Source organism: Anoplopoma fimbria, chromosome 17 (assembly GCF_027596085.1).
Source record: "Anoplopoma fimbria isolate UVic2021 breed Golden Eagle Sablefish chromosome 17, Afim_UVic_2022, whole genome shotgun sequence".
In the NCBI taxonomy this organism is placed as follows: domain Eukaryota; kingdom Metazoa; phylum Chordata; class Actinopteri; order Perciformes; family Anoplopomatidae; genus Anoplopoma; species Anoplopoma fimbria.
The window spans coordinates 14,296,907-14,318,439 of NC_072465.1; the positions used below are offsets into that span (position 1 = coordinate 14,296,907).

General features: G+C 40.8%; 1 protein-coding gene across 3 annotated transcripts; it reads left to right on the forward strand.

Annotated features, from left to right (window-relative positions):
- The first annotated feature begins 219 nt into the window (after window positions 1-219).
- LOC129106483 (FYVE, RhoGEF and PH domain-containing protein 5-like) lies at window positions 220-18,796 on the forward strand. 3 transcript variants are annotated; one of them, XM_054617901.1, is made up of 21 exons: window positions 220-386; window positions 1,418-3,998; window positions 7,356-7,509; window positions 8,031-8,089; window positions 8,203-8,233; window positions 8,856-9,007; window positions 9,097-9,253; window positions 11,515-11,605; window positions 11,722-11,772; window positions 12,202-12,260; window positions 12,979-13,050; window positions 13,263-13,331; window positions 14,703-14,786; window positions 15,026-15,105; window positions 15,239-15,335; window positions 15,478-15,615; window positions 15,771-15,873; window positions 16,521-16,657; window positions 16,742-16,867; window positions 17,027-17,181; window positions 17,690-18,796. In XM_054617901.1, exons 1-21 carry the CDS (start codon window positions 377-379, stop codon window positions 17,724-17,726), a joined length of 4,443 nt encoding a protein of 1,480 aa, XP_054473876.1. In that variant the 5' UTR covers window positions 220-376; the 3' UTR covers window positions 17,727-18,796. The 3 variants fall into 3 exon arrangements, with proteins under 3 accessions (XP_054473876.1, XP_054473878.1, XP_054473877.1); XM_054617903.1 differs by having other exon boundaries at window positions 16,742-16,840; XM_054617902.1 differs by having other exon boundaries at window positions 11,518-11,605.
- The last annotated feature ends 2,737 nt before the right edge of the window (window positions 18,797-21,533 follow it).

Consider the following 21,533-nt stretch of genomic DNA (forward strand, 5'->3'; position numbering starts at 1 on the left):
TATGTATGAATCTAACTCACTTTACCGCCGTCAAAACATCCACATCACCTCCTCTACAGCCGTAACCTTTTTCCGTTTTGCTGTAATAAATGCTTATCATCACGGATCCTGGTCTTCGCTGAGCCTCTCGAGCCTTTTCTCTCCATTTGGTTTCCAGTCGCGTCCGGCGCGCTGTAAGACGCACAAACGATCAGCTGAGCAGCGTTTTTCCTTCTCAGAGGAAGATCAGACAGAGCTGCTGTTCAGTCAGACTCACTCACTCAGTCTCTGCTTGCACAGTTCAGCTGAGTTTGGCTCAATTTTTAAACGTTATTCAACATCTGTGTACAGAAGCTGCTTTCGTGGACGAGATGTTGGAGACGGTCCCTTCGCAAACATGAACACAGGTGAGATTCATTTGAGACGACATGGGTGGTTTTGAAACAAAGCCTCTATTTCACTGCTCGATATTTAGTGTTTTTTGGGGGAAATTAGTATTAAGCGAGCTTGACATAGAGTTTTAGTTTGTCTTGTATTTTCTTATATATGACTTTGTAGCCTACAGTAAGAGGCTAGATGGTGAATACATCGGTAGCAACAGGATGTGGAGAAAACCAAAGTGTGTTTAACGCAGAGTTTCTTTATGTCAGAGCAGAGGGCAGTGTTAAGTGTTATGTTGACAAATTATTGCCTTTCTTACAGAATAACAAGGTTTCAGCGAGATTTAGCACCAATTGAGATAATTTAGTTGTAAAAACTCAAGCAAACATTGCAGTCATCCACAGGGAAGGCACGTTTTTAAAAAGTATTTTTTTTTCTAGTTTGGGGGTAGATACTTATACTTTATGCCATATTTTGTGTGCATTGTTGTTTGTAAGAAAAGTAGTATGAGATTATTCTCTGAAAGCGATCAAATGCTGTGCATCGGTTACATATAAAAAATGTACTTGAATTTTTTGAATTTGCTTCTTTTTTGTCACTCTATATGAGATTTTTTTTTTCTCAAAGAAGTGAAGGCAGCTTGAGAGGGGTTTCTCTAACTTGAATCACAGGAAGTGAGCCAGGGAAATCCCTTAGATTTTTTTGTGTTCTTTATCAAAGGATGTACAATCACACATTACTCATTTAAAGTCCTGCATTTTGTCCTTTTATGACCAACTTTTTTTCCTTTTGGTAGCTATTTCTGGAAAATATTTGGATAGGTTGCCAGATTTGTTCTTTAACAAATATTGTACGTACTTTGTGACGAAAATTATCAAACTGCGACCACTTGATAATAATCATCTAAATGTGACTATTAATCACACTATCCCAATTTTATTAGGTGTAAAGTTAGAATCTTTGACCAGTTTTACGTCAAAGGGACACAATACAAATGACCTGTAAGCTATTTTAAAGTGCGTAATCTTACAGTTTCCTTTTCCTGTTGTTCTTTCAGACTGCACCAAGCCTTCTGTTGCTCCAAAGCCAAGATTTGTTTGTCACGGCAGCCTGAAGTTGCCCTCCCCTCTAATGTCCGCAACTAGGGGTCCCAAACCCTCTATAGCCCCAAAACCTAAAGTCACACTAGAGCTCAATGGTAACCAGGGAGGATGCGTCAATGGCAGCTTACTAAATTCAGATGACGAGGTTGATGAAGAGCATGATACAGAGAATGGTCTAAACAAAGTGGTTGCTGACGGGTTGCCAGCAGAGGAACAATTTAACGTCTACATCCTTAAGTCACCTCAAAAAAATGTTCAGGGGTCAGAGGACGGAGAGGTGGTCGAAGAGGAAAAGGAAGAGGAAGAAAACATGATTCAGAAGGTGGACGAGGACTGGAAGTTAACTGACAGTGCTTTAACAGAGGAGGTGGACTCCCTGGAAACACTTTGGGTCAGTGATGCTGGGTTCACAGCCGACTTGGAGGATGCAGTGGAGATGGTTGACACAGACGTGACGGAGGACATGGACGCCGAAGGTTGTGATGCAGGAGAGGCGCTGGCCGACACAGATGGCCTCTCAGTGGGAGACATCTCTGTTAATAGCATTGATGAGGTGGCAGGCTGCTATTCTATTGAAAATGGAGACATGAGGGAGAGGCAGGAAAATCTCCAGATTAAGGAGGATGAAACAGGTGACTGTACAGCAGATGATTTATCCGAGTCCCTCACAGATGAACCTGGTCTCATCAGCAATGGAAACATGAAGGACACTGATACACAGCAAGTTTTTCTAACAGATGGAGAGGAGAAAGAAGAGGAAGCTGCTCCTGATTGGGGCATCACTTGTAACATCCTGAAGTTTAAATGTGGCCATAAAGTGAAGGAAAAGGACGAAAACCTACAGAACGTTAGTTTTTACAACTTTATACCTGAAGACCAGAAACAGGTCTGTGACACAACTAAGAGACTTGTTGCTGTAGTGGATGATCCGACTCATGAGCCTTATTACGTCTCCTCAGAGGACATTATTGAGAGAGAGTTGATATCAAGGAATAACAAAGCTCATGGACTATCACAGAGTCCACTGTCATCTGTTAACAGCAGTGGAGTATCAGCCGGAAACTACGAGGCAACAGCAGAAAATGGGCAAACAGAGTGTGTGTCCTCTGAGGATTACGTGGAGGTTGGTCACCGTCTTGAGTTCAGCAGCTACAACAGGGATGAAAATAACATCAAGGCATATCTGAAAATGACTGAAGAACTCAAAGCTCAGAGAACGGAAGACTTGTTTGATCGTGTGGACTACCAGCCGAGGTTCAGGCTCGTATCCATCTCAGTGCCGACAGACACGGACACCTCACTGACGTCTTCTCTCTCGGAAAGCCAGCTGTTTTCTCCAAGTGACTCAGACGTCTTCGAGGAAGACCTGGAGGGTCACATAGTGCCGTTTCTGGACAACACCACTGACACAGAGCCGGACATCAGTGAAGAGAACGTCTATGAGGAGCCAGGGCGCAGATTAGAGGGTGAAAGTGTTTTTCCTTCTGATAAGACGACAGCAGAGATGCGCTCCTGCTCACTGTCACATCGCATTAATAACAATGTGGCTGAGTTTGGAGGGCATTTCGTTCAGAGGCCCTACACGAGTGGATTTGGACAACCTGGACTGAGCAGCAGCCCACTGATCAGCTCAACACGGCACAAGAGCAACAGCAAACCCCATTATTTGTCCCTGTACCCGCGCTCCCTCTCTATGGAGGGTCAGGACATGCCTCTGGGTATCTACAGATACAGAGATGGATCCCCAAGACAGGGAGGTGCCATTTGTTCATCTGGAAGCTTCTCACGGTGCTCACCTCTGTCATCCAGCGGTCTGTCCACTCCCACATCTGTAATGGATATTCCTCCTCCGTTTGAGCTGGCCTACATCACCAAAAGGCCCATAACAAAGAGTTCCCCCTCGCTTCTCATCGAAGGAGACTCACCTGAGAAAAACAGGAAGAAGAAATCCTCCATTAAGCGTTTCCTAATGCTTAAATTTAGGCGGAAAACAGAGAGCAAGTCGGTGGATGTGAACCCGTCTTTGTTTAGGTCCTCAGCGGAGTCCAACCACCACACGCCCAGCAGACTGCTGGATCTAGAGAGACGCAGCCTCAGTGGCTCTCCACAGCTCAACTCACGCTCTACTAGTAAACCTCATGTTTCATCAGAGCCGGCCTCCACCTTCTTGCTCTACAAGGACAACAAAAGAAAAGGGAACTCTGTGGCCTTTCTCAACCGCAATGTCGTCCGGGTTGAGTCCTTTGAGGAACGCTCCCGTGTGCCTTTCACACCTCTTCCTCTGACCAAGCCTCGCTCCATCTCCTTCCCCAACACAGATACCTCAGACTACGAGAATGTTCCCGCCATCAGCTCGGACTACGAGAACCTTCAGGTCCCACAGCGGAGGCCCGTCCTCCAGGCACCGTACACAGACTTCTTTGACCGTCCCAGTCGGGTGCTGTCCTCTGCCAATGACACTGACGGTTACGTGGACATGAGCAGCCTCCCTGGTTTCAAGAGTACAACACAGTCACCTGAACAGGAAACTGAGAGGTATTTAAACAAAAGTCCTGAAATTTAAAACTTATCATGATAGGGCTGGAGAAAAAGTCAAGATATCTCCAAAATCCTTGGAATTCAACCTATGGGGCATATGAACGTCTGTGCAAAATTTCATGGAAATCGCTCCTCTAGTTATTGAGATATTTCAGTCTGGACCAAAGGACCGACCAGCTGACATTACCGTCCATGGAGCCATGTCGCTAGTGTGGCTAAAACCTGTGTCTGTGTGCAAGTGTGTGTTCATGTAGATTGATGCAGCTGGACATAATATTGGTGATCCTTGCCATCTTTTACACTGAGCACAAGTCTTTTTTATTACTGCTCGGCCACTGTGTGGGTTTAACAATGCCCCTGGGGAGGAGGATTTATAACTATTTATTATGTTGAGTCCCCAACGCTGCCATCACAGCAGACATGGAAGTGGAGATCATTGGGAGGGAGGACAGTGCAGTAGTTTCCCTGATATGCAGTGATATGTACTAAGCCTGAGTTGTGGTGTATGTGTGTTGTTGGGGCATGGTGGGTGGTAGAGAAGGAAACACCGGAGGTGGTGTTGGAGGTGGGGGTGGTCTCTTCAGATTTGAAAAAAATCAGGCTTGTTTCATTCATTCATAATTTTTTTTCTGTGTAAAAACAGGCCCATGTGTTGGTGCTGTAGGTTGAGCCGCTGGCCTCCCTGCTGTGGTGTTATTTGTTGGTATGATCAGCCATGCTGTGCCGACATTAACCCATCCCCCCTGCATTCCTGTTGGCTGTACCCATATCATACAGGCCGCTCAGGATGATTAATAGTCAGAGCATTTTGGAGTCATTGCTCTTCTCTATCCAGTCAGGAACAACACGCCGAGATAAAATCTCAGTATGTTCTGTAGTCAGCAGTTGTTCACTGCAGTGCTTCCCTCTCATCATGTTAACCATTGTGGCTGTATGTGCAAGAAAAAAAATACTACAAAGGCTCTAAACTACTGGAAGGTTACATGTTTATTTTGATATTAAAACTTTACCTTTTCTTTATTCTTTAGTACTCAATAGAAATAATAAATACAAGTTAAACTAAACAACTTCATTCTAATTGAGTATCGTTGTGGTGCGTTCAAGCTCCCAACTGATAATTACAATGTTACCATGATGTGTTCAAATGTAATCTTGTAAAGTGAATTTGTGATTTATGATTAGGGATTTTTTAATAGGCCTTCATTTTTCCATTTAGGACAAGTAAGAATGGATACCAGTTTGAGGCCAAGTCAAGATACTTGTCCAAGACCAAGACCAGATCAGTGAAAGTCCCAGGACTGCAGTGTGTTTTTAGGAAGCCAAATTGTATTGCTTAAGATTTGACTGACAGCTTCTTCTCCTATCTCAATTTCTTGGAGTGCGTGATATGAGGAGGGGTGGGGAGTTAAAATTCAGGCGAATCCGTGGCGAGAATTTCAAAACGAGGTCTTGAGACTGGTTTCGAGTACTACAACCCTGATAGCAGTATGTGTGGCAGAAAGACTTCAAAGTCCAGTAAAATTTGGAATATCTCATTTAGCTTAAATTCTATGTAGATCATTGCTTTTCCATCCCAAATTACACAACTGCACAGCTGATATGTCTCTATGTAAGAACCTGAGCTGTTGATGCTAGTACTAAACAAAGACAGTGGTATGATTATCATTTTCCACACTTTAAACTTCCAGTGAATACAGTGCCTGTTGTTACAGCAAAGAGATATCTGGATGGACAGCAGAGTCGGTGGTTGAGGCTATAAGTTTTGCGATAGCCTGAAGGGACAATATTAGCTGATCATAGTTTGGAGATCATTTGCCCCCATCACTGCTATCACCGGGACAAATAGGCTCACAGATGAACCTGAGGCAAAATGAAAATGGAGACTTTTTTTATATCCCTCTGTAATTTATCTCCATAGATTTTGCCTTGAGCCTTCACACAACATAGCAGGACTGGGAGAAGTGACAGAGGCGGTTCCTGTGGGGGTGATATAAAAGCCTAATATAAGAACCGTGCATGTAGTTTGTGGTTCAAACACCCCCTGGTAATCTCATCCAGAGTTTGATCCAGTGAGCAGTAATGGGCCATGCAGCTCTAATGTGTGTGATGCAGAGATCTGAACTGCTCACATATGTTCTTCATACTCCTTCAGCTAATTTGCATCTCAGTGGGCATAAAATCCACCGGTGCTTGGAGTAAAACATGGCAGAAACATTGGCGTGGCAATTGGTCACATATAGAGGACGACTGCATCACTACTGTAACTTAAGGATGTGTTTTTATTTGCATAGCTCACACTCCCCACTGAGCTGCAGCCATTAGCATATTCATTTGGGCTCCCTGCAGAAGAGAATCTTGCAGCATAAAACACCGACATGCGTCCCTGGTTGGGTACAGTTGTCACTGCAGGCCTTTCAGGATCAGTTTATTGGTTGCTCAAGATCGGCAATGTTTTATCTATTCACATTTTCTTCTTACGCTGAATATGTTTATTATAGTGATATTTCAATGCAGAGGACCACAAAGGACTATAAAGATGGCTTAGATGGTTAAATGAAATTCATCTGATTTATTCTCATGAATAAAGGTTTGGGGAGAGAACACAGTTCATATTATAATACCATCGAGCCATACAGTCTACCGATGGTTCCCAGCCTTTGAATCATCAACCCACTAAGGGGTCACAAGGTGATTAAAGGAAAAAGAAAGAGAAACATATATTTCTCTTTTGAGAAATTAGTTTTTTTCTGACACTTATTCTGTCTTGAGAAATATGAAATATATATGATTTTGATGCTGATGTACAAATTATGTTATTTTAGGAAACAGCCAGGCTAGCTGTTTCATCCTGTTTCCAGTCTTTGTGCAAAGCTAAACTAACAGCCTTCAAATTTACTGTACAGGCATGCGAGTGGCCTTGACCTTCTCTTCTAACTCTCTGTGGCACACAAAAAAGTCTAACTATTCATTTAAAAGGTAATTTAGACAATAAAAACCCCATTGTGGTTGAACCGCTCACCAGTCATCCTTCAAACCAAGGCCATAACTTCATCATTAGGGGTCACAAATAGTTATACTTCATTGTAGGGGGTCACAAGCTGTAAAGGTAGGAAACCACTGGACCAGACCTGGATCCAGGACTGTAATGCAGGACTTTGACATGCAAGACCATCAGTGGTGAATTATTACAAAAGATGCATTTAGTCTTCTACACAGTCGGGGCTTTCTAATATATGACTCAGACTCAGTTGTCTGCGGCTTGACCCTTCAGCATTTATAATTGCCTGTCTACTTATGTATGCATTTATTGTATGTATGCTATATTTCACCATGGCATCCCTTCTTTCTCACCAGTGCCTATACAGAAGCCTACAACGTGTGCTCGGTGGCTGTCGCTCCGCAGACAGTCTCAGTGGGTGATGTTAGGGGAGAGACGGCGTGTGATGAAGACCAAGGACGCACCTCTGAGGAGGAAGAGGGATGTGCAGACAGCATTTATGACAGACAGGTTAGTTATGACTAATGTGTGTTAAATTTGTTCAGAAGTGAAAATAAATATTAATACAAGATGTTTAAGAATTTTAGATGACTGTTACGATATTTATCATATCCTTAAAAAAGTAACTTTATTTAAATAATTTGTAATATCAATAATTTTAATGTTTCCTCCAAAGGACTGTTAGCCGCCCTCTAGCCTTGCTTTAATGCCAAATTTCCAAATGATAATTCATTTTGTTTTGTCATTTTTTTCCAAATGGTAGGTAGAAATAACGATATATTTGAAGAAAAAAGTAGTAAACTGTTTTTCACCTTGGGCAATTGCAAAATTGGCTGCACCAGCCAGGACTTAATGTGGGTTAATGGAGGTTAATGGGCTACTACAAGGCTGTCCTCATCATTTAGAACTTGATTACCGCTTGGAGACGATGTAGAAAAGGGAGCAAGCTATATTTATTGAACTGGTGCCAAAATGCTCCATCTCTTCCTAACCCTGGGCTTATTACAAGTAAATAATGTGTTTTTATACAGCCTGACGGCCGATCCAGGGCCTTTTACATCGCAAAAGAGCTGGTGGATACAGAGAGATTGTAAGTTACATGTAAACTAATTCCTCTTATCCAACATCTCCGCTAAACGGTCAAAACTTATCCGATTCCCTTCGCTTCCCTGTTTGATGGTGTTTCTATTTTTCTGTCCACAGACACGTGAAAGCCCTTAAACTCCTCCAGGAAGTGAGTGATGCATCTATATTCTTTTAAAATGTACTATTATAATGTAATTCTCATCTATGTATCTTTACATTTTCTTTGGGAAGGAAAGACATTGGTTTTTACATTACGTATCAGGAGGCTGTCTGAACTCTGCATGAATTTACTTTTATTAAATGCTATTTATGTCATTATTTAACCAGAGAAGATTCACTGAGCACAATTGCTCATTTTCAAGAACATTTGCTCAACGCTCTTCACATTCTCACCTGAAAACTGCACACTACAAACACAGTCTGATCTGTTAGCCTCTGAGCAGCTCCACAGCAGCAGTTAGGCCTTTTTTGCCTTGCTCAAGGGCATCTCGGCAGTGATAATGAGGGAGGAATACTTCTCTTTTCTAGATTTATCCCTTTGGTTAGGGCATTAATCTGGTGACGTTGACCAACTCTGCGCCAATATTTTGCTCAATGATGAGAATTTCTATATAATAGCTTTTGCTGTCAGATATTATCTTGTGCCACTATTGCGAATGAAGGGAAGGAAAAACGGGAGAAATGCAGACTTTATATAAGTTGTGAGTTTAGTGAGATATAAGAATAAATTATAAAAAAGAATACTTCCTCCACACTCGCCTGTGTGCCAGGACTTTCGGGAAGCAGTGGGGGCTGCAGTCGGGGACGAGGGGGATCCTGTGTTGGACGAAGAGAGACTTCGAGAGATTCTTAACGAGCTGCCCGATGTTTACACATTGCACCGCCGAATCCTCAGCGAGCTGGAGAATCGGATCCGACACTGGTGAGAATGATGCGCAGACGCATAAACACACGTTATAACTTAAAATTAATTACCGTCCACGCTCTCACCTCTGTTTCTCCATCATTCAGGGAGGAGAGCCAGAGGATCGCAGACATCTACCTGTCCAGAAAAGCAGAGTTCTTGGTTTTCACCACTTATATTGGCCACTACGATCGAAGTATGAGCCTGCTGGAGGACAGCTGCCGAACTTCCCCTGCCTTTGCAGCCATTGTTCACCAGTTTGAGGTCAGACCTACTTCCCTAACTCTAATCACATCAAGTGTAATGCAACACATAATGCAATCCATGAAAATCAACATTAATAACTATACCTCCTCAAAGTTATGCACACACATGCCACAATATATATTTAATACTTATCAGGAGCCTTACTTATCTCTGCACAATATCTCTCAGAGAGCAGAGTTCAGTGTGTGTTTGTGTGCAATGACAAAGATGAAGTGTGTGTTTTGTGGTAGCAGAGATGGAGAAGGCTTAGCATGTGAGAAGAGAGCCCTTGTGAAAGCAAAAGATGAAAACCCTTGAAAGGTTCAAGCAAAAGGCAGACAGCTAAGTGAATAAAAGTAGTGATTTAATTTAGAGCAACAACTACACAGTGTTCTTTGCTGTTAAAAGAGACTTTCATGACACCCAAAGGAAAAATAGACCACATGTTAAGAACTAATATGTTCAGTAGGAGCCACTCAGAACAACAATTACCACTGAACGTCTCATTTAAAACAAGGGGATCTTAAAATTTATGTAGGTTGAATTTCCCAACATATTCAAACAATGCACTTTAGTGTGGAGTTATAATTAGCCTCAATTTAATGAACACACACAAGGCAGTGTTTTAAAACCAGTCATCCAGAGAAGCCATTAAGTTTATTAACGTAAAAAATATGAAACATATAAATAAATAGGATTTATGACCGTATGCTTGACAGTTTGACAATCAAATATTACCGAGCCATGGACAAAACAGGTTTTCAATATTTTCCTCCATTTTATAGACCAACAAGGAGAAGACTTTATATACCACCAAGGAAAAGACTTCAAAAGTATTGAGATAAGCACTTTGTGTATTAGTATCTATGCAGGAAGCTGTTTCCTCTGTTTGCCTTTCATTATTATGAGTTTAATTTATTATGGGTTTTTAACTTTTAGATATTCTGGTGTCGAAATAGATGTCCACACTTTTGAAAAAAATCTGTTCAAAATCTGATTGTTGTTTTTAACATGCAGAATGACTAAAACAAAAACTCTAGGTTGGATATTATTATCACTGTGTCAAGGTTCGGCTTGAACCGGTCTTCCTAGTCTCTATCTCTCTCAGATGCTGAGTCATCTTATCAACCCCCCTTTGGTCTTTAATTGTAAAGTATTTTCTTTTAGCGTCTCTTTCTCTAAATCTTTAGCACATCGGTGCATCGCAGTTTGGAGCAGCATGGCACATTAGATGGCACCGAATGTCCATATTTGACCAGTCAGGATCACAAATCTAAAAAATAGGCGGAACCGCCAGAGCCGCAAAGATACATCTGGTGTGCAGGATTCAAGTTAATAATCATGGCTGTATGAATTTAGAAACTGGTGAAGGAAGACTCTTCTTCAGGTTGTTGCTTCTCAGGATGGCTGGGTGTCCTCTCAGCCTGTGGAGATGTTTCTTCTCGCAGTGGGCCTTCACGCCTGCAGACGGACAGAACTGCCTGAACACTGAAGGTTCAGAGATCAACCTTCAGTGTCAAAGTCCAGAGTCGAAGAGCAGTGTAGAAGAGAAGAAAGCGATGTACTCTGACGTCATCTTCCTTTATATTCATTAGAAAGGGGGTGCAATTTTATGACGGCAAAGGCAAACCGGTCCTGTCCTATAAACTGTCTTTATGTAGTCTATTTAATTCTTCAATATTTGACCACGGGGCTATCTCAGTTGCAAAAACGGTATCAAACAGTTGATAGAAATCACTGATTAAAACCTGATCAATTAAAGACAGACTGATATAAACAATAACACAACATAGATTATTACATTGTTATTACCATACAGACAGACCTATGTAGATAAAGATGTGTACCTATATGCATTATAAATGAATGCATAACTCAACATTTCGGCACAAATCAGTATCCTATATATATATATATATATATATATATATATATATATTCTTTAAAAAATGTATCAAGAGAATTCTGTGGATGTCTACTACACTTGTTATCCTGCGAGGCACCGTGCTGACCAGTAGTGTTGTTGGCCCTTGTTCACACATAAATATGGTGAGGTTCTGCTCAAAGCTCCAGTGTAGTTGTATAATTTGCTTCTCAGTGCAACTTTTATTTTCTTTACCAAAGTTTTGTTCACACCTAGAGGGATCCCTTGACTGTTTTAAATAACCTGACATGTTGTTTGGCCAAAGTTCATGTGGATTTCCACAATAAATTTGGCCTTAACGTGCAACAGTGATACAGTGTAAATGTTCAATTTGTATTTGTTTTATTTGTCTTAGCAGCAGAGTCCAGCTGGGGAAAAAGTGTCTCTGAAACATCAGCTGCTGCAGGTTATTGTGCGTGTGGCTCAGTACCGCATGCTCCTTACTGGTGAGTCTCATGTAAAGGACAATATTTGTATATTTTCTGATTAAAACATATTTTACTCATAGTGGTTACATTTTCGACTCTCAGAAGGCGTTCTATTTCTCTCCCTCCTCTTACAGATTACCTGAACAACCTCTCCCCCGATTCCAAGGAATATAAAGACACCCAAGGTACCGTTAACAAACAGCGGTCTTGGTGTGGACAGAGGCAGCTACTCACAGGAGAGCCTCACTGGCCTGTGTTTGCTACTCTGTGTGTGTAAAGGGAATTTATTTTCTCACATTTGGCATGGAGGGACGGCATTGAGAGAGCCAATTTAGATTTTCTTGTTTGTGGTGGAGACCCACCAGGCAGACATTTCAGCTCTCTTCTGTTTGGAGACTGTAATCTGTAATTCATGAGAAGCCCGTTTCAGCAACAATATCTCTTATCTCCAATAAGGGAGCCACCCCAATCCATACATGTTCAGGTTTTATGTTTGGTGACTTTCTACATGGAGAAGAAGAACAAAGGAACATCTAATCAGTTATAATTATTCATTGTTCCCTTCTTAACACAAAGTGTCTTTCCTGATTCCTCTCTGCGTTTGTCTTTTTCAGCTGCTGTAGCTGTAGTGTCTGACATTGCAGATCAAGCAAATGACAGCTTGAAACATGGGGTAAGTGTCATGTATGAAACTCTTAAACCCAACAAACAATTGCCTTTTCAATTACATATCTTATTTTCAACCGGTGACATTATTTGTTATTTTTCAACCTGGACCGTATTTTCCTTTGTTTTTGTGACTCATTTTTTAAATTGGGCCAGTATTGAGGGGTGAAGTCTGTTACCGGCAGCCGAGAAACAAGCTACGTAGAATATTCTAAATGTGCTGTGAAATTTCCGGGCAGCAACAGGTCCAACTGTATTTTATACTTCCTCTGTGGGCCCAGCACCCACAGGAACACCATCAGTCTCCCGAGCTTTGTTCTTAGTGCTGATTAGCAAGTGTTAGCATGCTAACACACTCAAGTGAGATGATAACTATACATCATAAATGTTACCATTACCATTGTGAGCTTGTTAGAATGCTAGGTAGCATGTAGCTCAAAGCAGTACTTTACTTTTTTGCTGGCTACAGTAGATTTAGTAAGAGCTGCATGCCAAATAATGACGTTTCTAAATAATGTGGCTCTTTCTAAAGAGAACATGCCTGTCTGATCCAGGCGATAACTATGTCTAAAACAAAGAGACGTATGGTGAAATAGCCAAGTAGCAGAAAATAGTTTGTGGTATACAGGAAAATGACAGTTAATGGACTCTTTCATCATATCTCTTTTGTTGCTGTCTCATTTTCTTTCCCTGTCTTTTTGTTCTTTTGTCTCTGTGTGTCTCAGGAGAACTTGTTGCGTCTGGTCAACATAGAGTACAGTGTTCGTGGCCAGCGGGATCTGCTGCAGCCGGGCAGGGTATGACTCTGATAACAGCATTGTTTCCTTGCCAGCCCACCCTGTCTGCCATGCACCACCCTGTGTTGCCCTTTACACAATCATTCAGCTGGGAATCCCCAGCCGGCCCGGCTTTAAAACAACATTAATTATCCCAGATGGCCTCTGGGTGTCATGATCAGTTGACTTGTGATGTGTTCAGTTTGGTTCTGTGTATTTGCTGTTTTATTCAGGTCTTTGTGAAGGAGGGCACCCTGATGAAGGTCAGCAGGAAGAGTCGGCAGCCCCGCCATCTGTTTTTGGTAAATGCTGTTTCCTGTTTGTAGTTTTTAAGTCAACAGACATGTGCCAGTGGTCATACTAAGTTTTATCATTTGTATTTGCTTAATTTAGTGCAGTAACCACATAGGATCCTAAGGCATCTCTGTAAAATGAAGAGTCATGCATTTTTTTGTCTGCTGTGTTTCTATGTCCAGACTGAGCTATTAAGAGCAGGGTTTCCTGGCAGGATGTTTCTGAATGCTGACTTCCTGAGCCAGTTCTTTACTGACAGCACAGGGAAGGTCAACACCAGCTCCTTATCCCTGTGTGCACCTGTTCAATTTTATGTCAGTTAAATATTAGTTTGATGTGTCTTCAGCACCTTTATTATAGACAAATCGTTCAGCTTACTAAGATCATGCTTAAGGAAACAGGGATGTAGGGAGGGGAGAAGGATGTAATCAATAACGTTGTGTGTATAAATCATTACATAGAGAAAAGCCTGAAATTTTATAATAAAGAAAGAAACAAAATGAAACGCCTTAACAAATTATCTATAGGGCATCATCAAAGCACATTGTTTTCCTCCTGTGGAGTTTTTGAAATTTGTGGTCTGGGCTCGACACTTAAATAGCTCGTAAATGTCTCTTCTGGAGGAATGTTGGTAATCATCGTTGTGTTAGTTTTATCCTGCCTGTTTATCCACCCAGACACTGATCACGTGTTATCACGATTATTAATGTTGGAGACAGCATCATAAAAAGAGTCTGCAGGAGCAGATAGTCTCATAAAAAAAGTATTCAAAAACTCACCGAAAAAGTGATGAAGAGATTAATGATCCAGTTTGATTTCAACTACTTTGTTATCAATTTACGGAAGTATCTCATTCATGTATGATCGTAAAAATTCAAGGTAGGGGTTTTAAATTTATAGATCCCCCATACAGAGAAAATGTCCCCCTTTGGTGAAAGGGAACCTTCAAGTGACAAACTCTGCACAAACATCATTATGCACAGTGAATAATGTGAATAACCTCCTTTTTATATGAAGGGGAACTTTAATTTAAAGTTTTGTGTACAACATTAGAGGTCTGTACTGTGTGGGATGGACACTGTACACCACCCTATTAAAAATAAGACAATAATAATAATAATACATTCTATTTTGTTTGGTGAGAATTTTTAACCAGCAAGGGAATCAACTGTGCGAACTCATAGAAGTCAAAGTTTTGTAGTAGAGTGCCACCTACTGGAGAATTGCTGCACATACATGAATGATGAAGTCTGTGCGACTGAATTTTTGGACTATTTTACCTTTTTATTTTGTCCTTTCAACATGTTCTCTGATCGGCATTTACTTGTCTGTTCTTGGATTTACTGTGAATTATGAGCGCTATCTCTGTCTGTTTTTAGATGAATGATGTGCTGCTGTACACCTACCCTCAGCAGGACGGGAAATACAGACTGAAAAATACTCTGCCATTGACTGGCTTGAAGGTCAGAGTCTTTAATTAAGTTGCCTAATTATTGGTTAGGTAACATGGTTATTTCTAACCATGTTTCAAATTCCCGCAGAGTTTAATGCAATTAAAACTGGCAGTAAGTGTGTAAAATCTACAGCCATATGTTTTTTTTATAATTAAATGATTTACTTTTTATAAATATGCTATTCCTTAACTGTCAGACTGGAAGTTTTACAACCTGGTCTTTGATTTATGATCATACTGATTTCCCAGGTCAGTAAACCCATCGTAGAAAATGTCCAAAATGCACTGAGGATTGAAGGAACAGACATCTCCATCACTTTGTCTGCAAGGTGGGTCACACTGTACTGTGTCCTGTTTGAATAATGACTAATATCTATTAATGGCAGTGATTCAAAAATGGTTCAAACTAACTAGTAAAAAAGAGAATTGAGTATATGTTACTAAGTAGTGTGTTTTTTGCAGTTCCTTTATTGAAAGAGAGGATTGGTTTTACACTCTGAGCCGCACTTTGACTGAACATGCCAGGGGATCTGTAGCATTCAACAGCTGCCCAGGAGAGGTGAGCGAACTCTGTATTCATCACTTTTCCTCAGTCGTGCTTATCCTCATCCAACCAGATTGAGATGGATGTTTTAAATCATCTATATCAATATCCACAGTCTGTTGTAGAGTGTTTCTCTGTTTCTGTGTGTTTGCTCCAGGCTAGAGATCGTCTGCGGCTGACTCTCGGAGAGAAAGCCCCCACGCTTGTTCCAGTCTCACAAGTGATGATGTGCATGAACTGCACTTCAGATTTCAGCCTCACTCTCCGTAGGCACCACTGCCATGGCTGCGGAAGAGTGAGTCCCACACAATTAAACACAGTGCTCTATAAGACTTTAATATCTGTTAGGAGAAGCAACAACTTGTGTCTTTGGCAGGGAGCTGTAAGCGTGCTGAAAAAGAGCGTGTTCTTTTTAATGTGCCTGGGGTGAATTCATGTTGTTTCTCACAGATTGTTTGTAGGAGCTGCTCCAGGAACCGATATCCACTGAAATACATGAAGGACCGCATGGCCAAAGTGTGTGATCACTGTTACAATGATCTAAAGAAGAGAGGTGGGGAAGCTCTGCTTGAATACATTTTTATAATTAATTAATTAATAATAATAATAATAATGAATTAATAATAATAACAATAATTGATCACTTTGATCAGTCCACCCATTAAGTATTGCTTTTCTTATGCTCCACTAATAAATGGACTGAAATAATCAGACAGAGCTGGCAGATTTTGACAAATGCGTATATTTTGCAGGAAATAGATTACTAAAAGAAAGGAAGTACTAAAAAACGGAAGAGTACAAGTAAAACAAAGAAAGACATATGCTACTGTTGCTAAGTGCACATCCAATTCATCAGTGCCAGTTGCATCATAATATAGCTATCTGAGTTTGTTTCAAGGAACACTGGGTATAGGATAAGGATCATGTAAGAAGTATGAAACAAGCCCAAACAAAAATATACATAACTGATTTCAATGGGTTAAGAGATTACACTCCAGTTTGTGTCAAATGCATGTATGAAATGTCACAAATGGAAAAAAATAGTCTCACATTGTCTTTCTATTGTTACTTGATTAAAAGCCTCTACTGCGGTACAGTTCAGTCACCAAGGTGCAAAAGTAACCTTCCATGTCACTTAGTTTGTCAGCGGTATAGTAACGTCCATAGCTGTGGTTAAAAAGTAATTGTATATCTCTGCAGGAGGGGACATGTCTGCACTGTCGGGTAAGAGTAGTCCTCGTCCAAACCGCTCCAGTCGTCCTCTCTCTGCCGTGTTCCAAAACATTCATCCTCCCAACATCTGGAGACATCGGAAAGGCACTGCTTCCTTCACCCAGGTACGCCTGCAACATCACAGCTGTGTCATGTTTTGTAAGTAACATAGATAGTTATCAGTCCCCTCCTGCTCCGGTTTCGTGCAGGTGACGGTGGCAGAGGAAGGCTCCATTAGTGGCACTCTACAGCGCAGCAAGACGAGCAAGAGGAACTGGAAGAGGCTGTGGTTCCTCCTAAGAGACAAGGTGCTTTACACCTACCGAGCCCAAGAGGTGAGGGGAAACTTGCACTCCCCTTAAACCTGAACAACACATATTCACGCTTAAACAGACTTTACACAATGAAGACTATAGCCATGATGACTAAAAGTAAATCCCAGTTACCTCACAGTATCTTATAATCCATTTCTGTTCCCCTGATAAATTCTGCAGGAGAAAGTGGCATCTGAGAGTTTACCTCTGCTGGGTTTCACAGTGAAGCTACCCGACAAGCAGGGGAGAGAGGAGGAGGCCAACATCTTCCAGCTTTACCACAAAAACACTTTGTTTTACTCCTTTAAAGCTGAGGACAACTACACAGCCCAGAGGTGAGGAACATGACGCCCTGAAAGCTCATTTCAAAATGTTTATAGATTGACAATTTAAAGATTTTAGTCTGATGACTCACAGGGTTGTTACTGATAAGTTGCTATCTTGGAAGGGAAAAAAAGAAAAACAGTCAAGTTTCTAAATTGAATTTCACTAAATGGGTTCCAAAGGGTTTTACGCGCCCAAGATTGGATAGTTTCCTTGACTCACAGATGACCATGTAATTCTTGATTTGAATGAACAGTAAACATGATCAGTGTTTTCGCAAACAGCAAACAGCAACAGAAGTGTGGTGTTTACAATAACAAAAAGAATAGTCTAACTTATTCCTCTAGGACAAAATACCCCCCAAAAATTCTAATGAATAAGAATGCTTAGACATTTGCTGAGTTAATAATGGAGCTATATTTCCTGCTGAAGGGCACAGGTAGTGTTTAGGTGAAGCAGACTGAAATTCCTCCATTTTATGCTTTATTTCTCCTAATGTAAAATCCTCTCTTCATACAGGTGGGTCAATGCCATGGAGGAAGCCACAGTTTTATAGGATCAGTTATTCTGGTTGGATCGCCGCAAATTGAATTCTGCTGCCTTTCTTCTGCTAAAGACTGTGAAACCAAAAGGGAGAAAATGTATAAAAGAGAAAACAAGATATTTGATTATGTCTGCAAGTTGTAACTTGTCTGGCTGGACTGAATAAGAGAAGACATCTTGTTCTTTGAGAGGGGACACGATTACCTAATTTGTCAACCTCCAGTGTCCCCTGCCTGCTGTTACAGCAGGTGTGATGCTGAGAGCCGCAAGAGGCGTTGGCCCAGATACCTGCCAGTGTGGAACATTACACTGATGTGACCTGTATTTCCCCCAGCAGCTGATAAGTGACATTCCTCCGAATCATGGAGAACGTTATGGATTTTAAATAATTCAAAAATGACAAAGAAATAACTGGACAAATACTTTAACCACAGCAATTTTACTGTTGTTCCCAGGGAGGCTAAACAAATTGTAACACACTTCAAGACTCGCACAAAAATGCCCAAATCTGGATTGGCCTGATCTTCAGTAAAAAAAAAAGTATTAGTTATGCCTTCAATTCAACATGTGTTTTTACACTGGATTAAATGCATTTCTGTGAATAATACTTTGAAGCGCAGGCTATATCAAAGAATGAGTCATTTTATATGTATAGAAGTGTATGTAGCTGAGACATGCTCTGTATTGTTGGAGATGTCTCTGCCAGTGAATAAACAGTTTCTATGCTTTTTTGCACTGATATAAAAAGGAATGACCTGAAAAATAAATATAGGTGTGCCTTTATCACAGAGGCCAAAAACTTAAACTACTGTACTTAGCTCACGTACACATCTTGTAAAACAATGTTGCCAATTACGTCTTTATGGTTTTAAATACCTAAAACAAGTATAATGTAAATTGTTATTTGTATAAAGACTCCGCATCCATTTGTGCACAGATTTTGTTGCCCTGCACTGAACCGTGACTCACTGAGTGCACTGATCTACCTAATCAGTGTCTTGGACTTTGTACTGTGCCTAATGATTTATTTTATTTAGGAGTTTTTAACACTATTATTTTCAAATCAAGTAAAGAGGGATTTAACAATGGAAACAGTCTGTGTCTGTGTTTTCTCTTTATCCTCCTTACGTCCTCTAGAGGGCAGGTGACTAAACATTAAAGCACAGCAGGCTGACATTGACTTCCTGTCACTGTGTCCTTGCTAATGCGGCTCAGAATGTACAATGAAAATGGACCCCCTCTTATATGAGTCTGCACTGACATGTAGTCCATGTGTGGCCTGATCTGATGAAGAGTTTCAGATCACATTTTGATCGGGTAGACACCAGGGAGTGAGTGATGTGCTGCACGGCCACAGAAAGGCCAGCACTGCTCTGCTTCTCGTCTACCCGCGAGGCTTCCTGACCCAGAATGATATTAGGCAGAAAGTTTGCTTTCTGGGGCTCCTGAAAAGTTGCAGACACCTCGTCCTACATAGAGGACAGATCATTCATCACTCTGCTCTCCCTCTCTAGCCCCAATTCTATTTCCCCCTCCTCAGTTGCTTCACTTTTTTAGGTGTTATTTCTTTCCTTCGTTGCTGTTGGTGATGACACAATACACTATTCCTTTTATTTAAGTATTCATCATCCCACACTTCCTGCACCTGTTCCTTCTCACTGAATCCTTCTGGTGGTATAACATTGGCTGTGATTCAGTGCTGTGTGGAAAATGTACTTTATTTCAATATTAATGTTTATATTTTTACCATACTGCAACTTGGGATTTCTCTGGTCACAACAAAGCAGCAAGAAACAGGAAATAGTTTTCATCATTAACAAGACTAAAACTCTCCAAGTCCAGTTGCACATTTATTAATCCTATATTCACTAATTACTTATAAAAACGTGATGAAAGCTTGCTGTGGTGGTGAAAACATATATTTTTTTTACAGTGGGGCAGCAACAGTGTCATAATCCAAGCTTACTTGCACATCGCTGCAGGCAGGAACAACTCAGAGAGGAACAAATAATCAATCATACACACACAGCCTACTCGATAAGGTTGGATGCATTCAGCTCTGTTATATGCGCTCAGCATCAGGAGTCATTAAAAGCTGATGCCAAAGAAGCTGAAATTGTTTTCTGAGCTGAACTTCCTCATTTTTCTTACCCATGGTGCTCTGACAGCAAGAGTTTTGTGCAACAAACTTTCTGGCCATTTTTCAGTTTTAGTTGAGAGGAGGCAATGCAGTGTTTGTGTTGACGTGGTGAGTTACTAACAGCATGCAGTCTCATCTTTCATGGTGTTGTGTGGGCGGCAGATCCTCAGGGGTAAAGTAGGGACTTTATTACGTAAGAGCTGGAGATTTAAATAAAAAGAGTGTGAAATAGAACATATGGGAAAATAGCCGTGTCCACTTGACATTGGCTTGACATTTCTGGGTTTGCACCTTATCTTGTGTCCCTCGGCGCCTTTCAGAGATGGGGAGAGGGAGAGAAAAAAAGATGCTGAGAGGCTGGAAAAATAGAGGGACACACTAGTATGTCCCACTTTGCAAACTCTTTGCAGCCTACACTGCCAAGTCAATGTTACACCTTAATACACCTCCCCTCAAGCTTTAAATAGCCCACTCTCCCTCAACAGGACACACAGAGAAACACAGCCTTCAGCACACTCTGCATCTCCGACAGAACATTTATTATCCCTGTTGCCTAAACATGGAGTCTGCTTCGTGCTCTATATTCTCTTGTGACCATTCTATCATCTGCAACTTCCTGCAGAGAGACAAGTGTAAGCATGTGTCAGCAGGGCCATCATTTGTCACTGAGGGATGAAAATCTGTCTTTGAGCCAAGACAAAGATTGTCTCTACCAGAAATAGGGCCAAACATCTAAAATAGCTCTATCCAAATGTAAGAAAAAGCCACCTATGTGGACTTCTAAGGCTCATTAATTAACATGTTTCATCTCGTCTTGTTTAATCTGAATAGTTGTGTGGTACCAGACTATTTCTTGGCCAGGTGCAGTTACCACACAACCAATGAGACTCCAGGAAGTCCCTTCAAAACTGACAAACGGCACCCTTAAAAGTAGATTTTTTTTTTTTAGATTACATTTTTATATGGATTACCTAAAAAAATCCAGGTATAACATGTTTATTGAAGAGCCTTATAAATGTTGGCTGATGGATTTGGTCAGAGCCAGGTTTCCCCTTGTTTCCGGTCTTTATTCTAAGCTACAATGTTGATTCATATTCAATGAAAAGATGTGAGATTACATCTAACTCTTGGGTGTATTACCCAAAAATGCTGAATTATTGCATTCAGTGATCATGTTTTCTAATGGGTGAACATTTTCGGCCTACTTGAATTAGAGAGTCTTGGCTCTGCTGGTGACTCCAAAAACAATGTAGCTTTCCATTCTCATGTGTCCTTTAAGATCCAGCTGTATTTCTTCAACTGCCTTTTTCATAGATGGATGCTTTAATGTTTTATTAATTTCAGTTTTAGTCATAAGAGAATAGAACAGTAAAAGATAAAGAAACTGAAATTGCAAAATGCATTAAAGTTGCAAGACTAAGCAGTACTACAAAGATTGATAAAAATGTACAAATTACATATAAGTTTACAAGTTGTGATACATTATAACAAATTCCATGATGTTTTATAAAACTTTGCTAAATAAAGACCTTTTCAGTTGTGTTTTCAAATAATGATATGTAGATGTTGATTGTAGTGAAAGAAGTAGGTTGTTCTAAAGAGATGGTCCTCAACATGGAAGATAAAAGTCGTTAGTGTCTTGGGGAATATAATGATTATTATAAATTAAATATATATATA

Excerpts from the sequence above, each read along its gene's own strand:
- LOC129106483 (XM_054617901.1), top strand. Across the intron at positions 3,999-7,355 it reads CCTGAACAGGAAACTGAGAG|TGCCTATACAGAAGCCTACA; the intron begins GTATTTAAACAA and ends CTTTCTCACCAG. Across the intron at positions 11,773-12,201 it reads GGAATATAAAGACACCCAAG|CTGCTGTAGCTGTAGTGTCT; the intron begins GTACCGTTAACA and ends TGTCTTTTTCAG.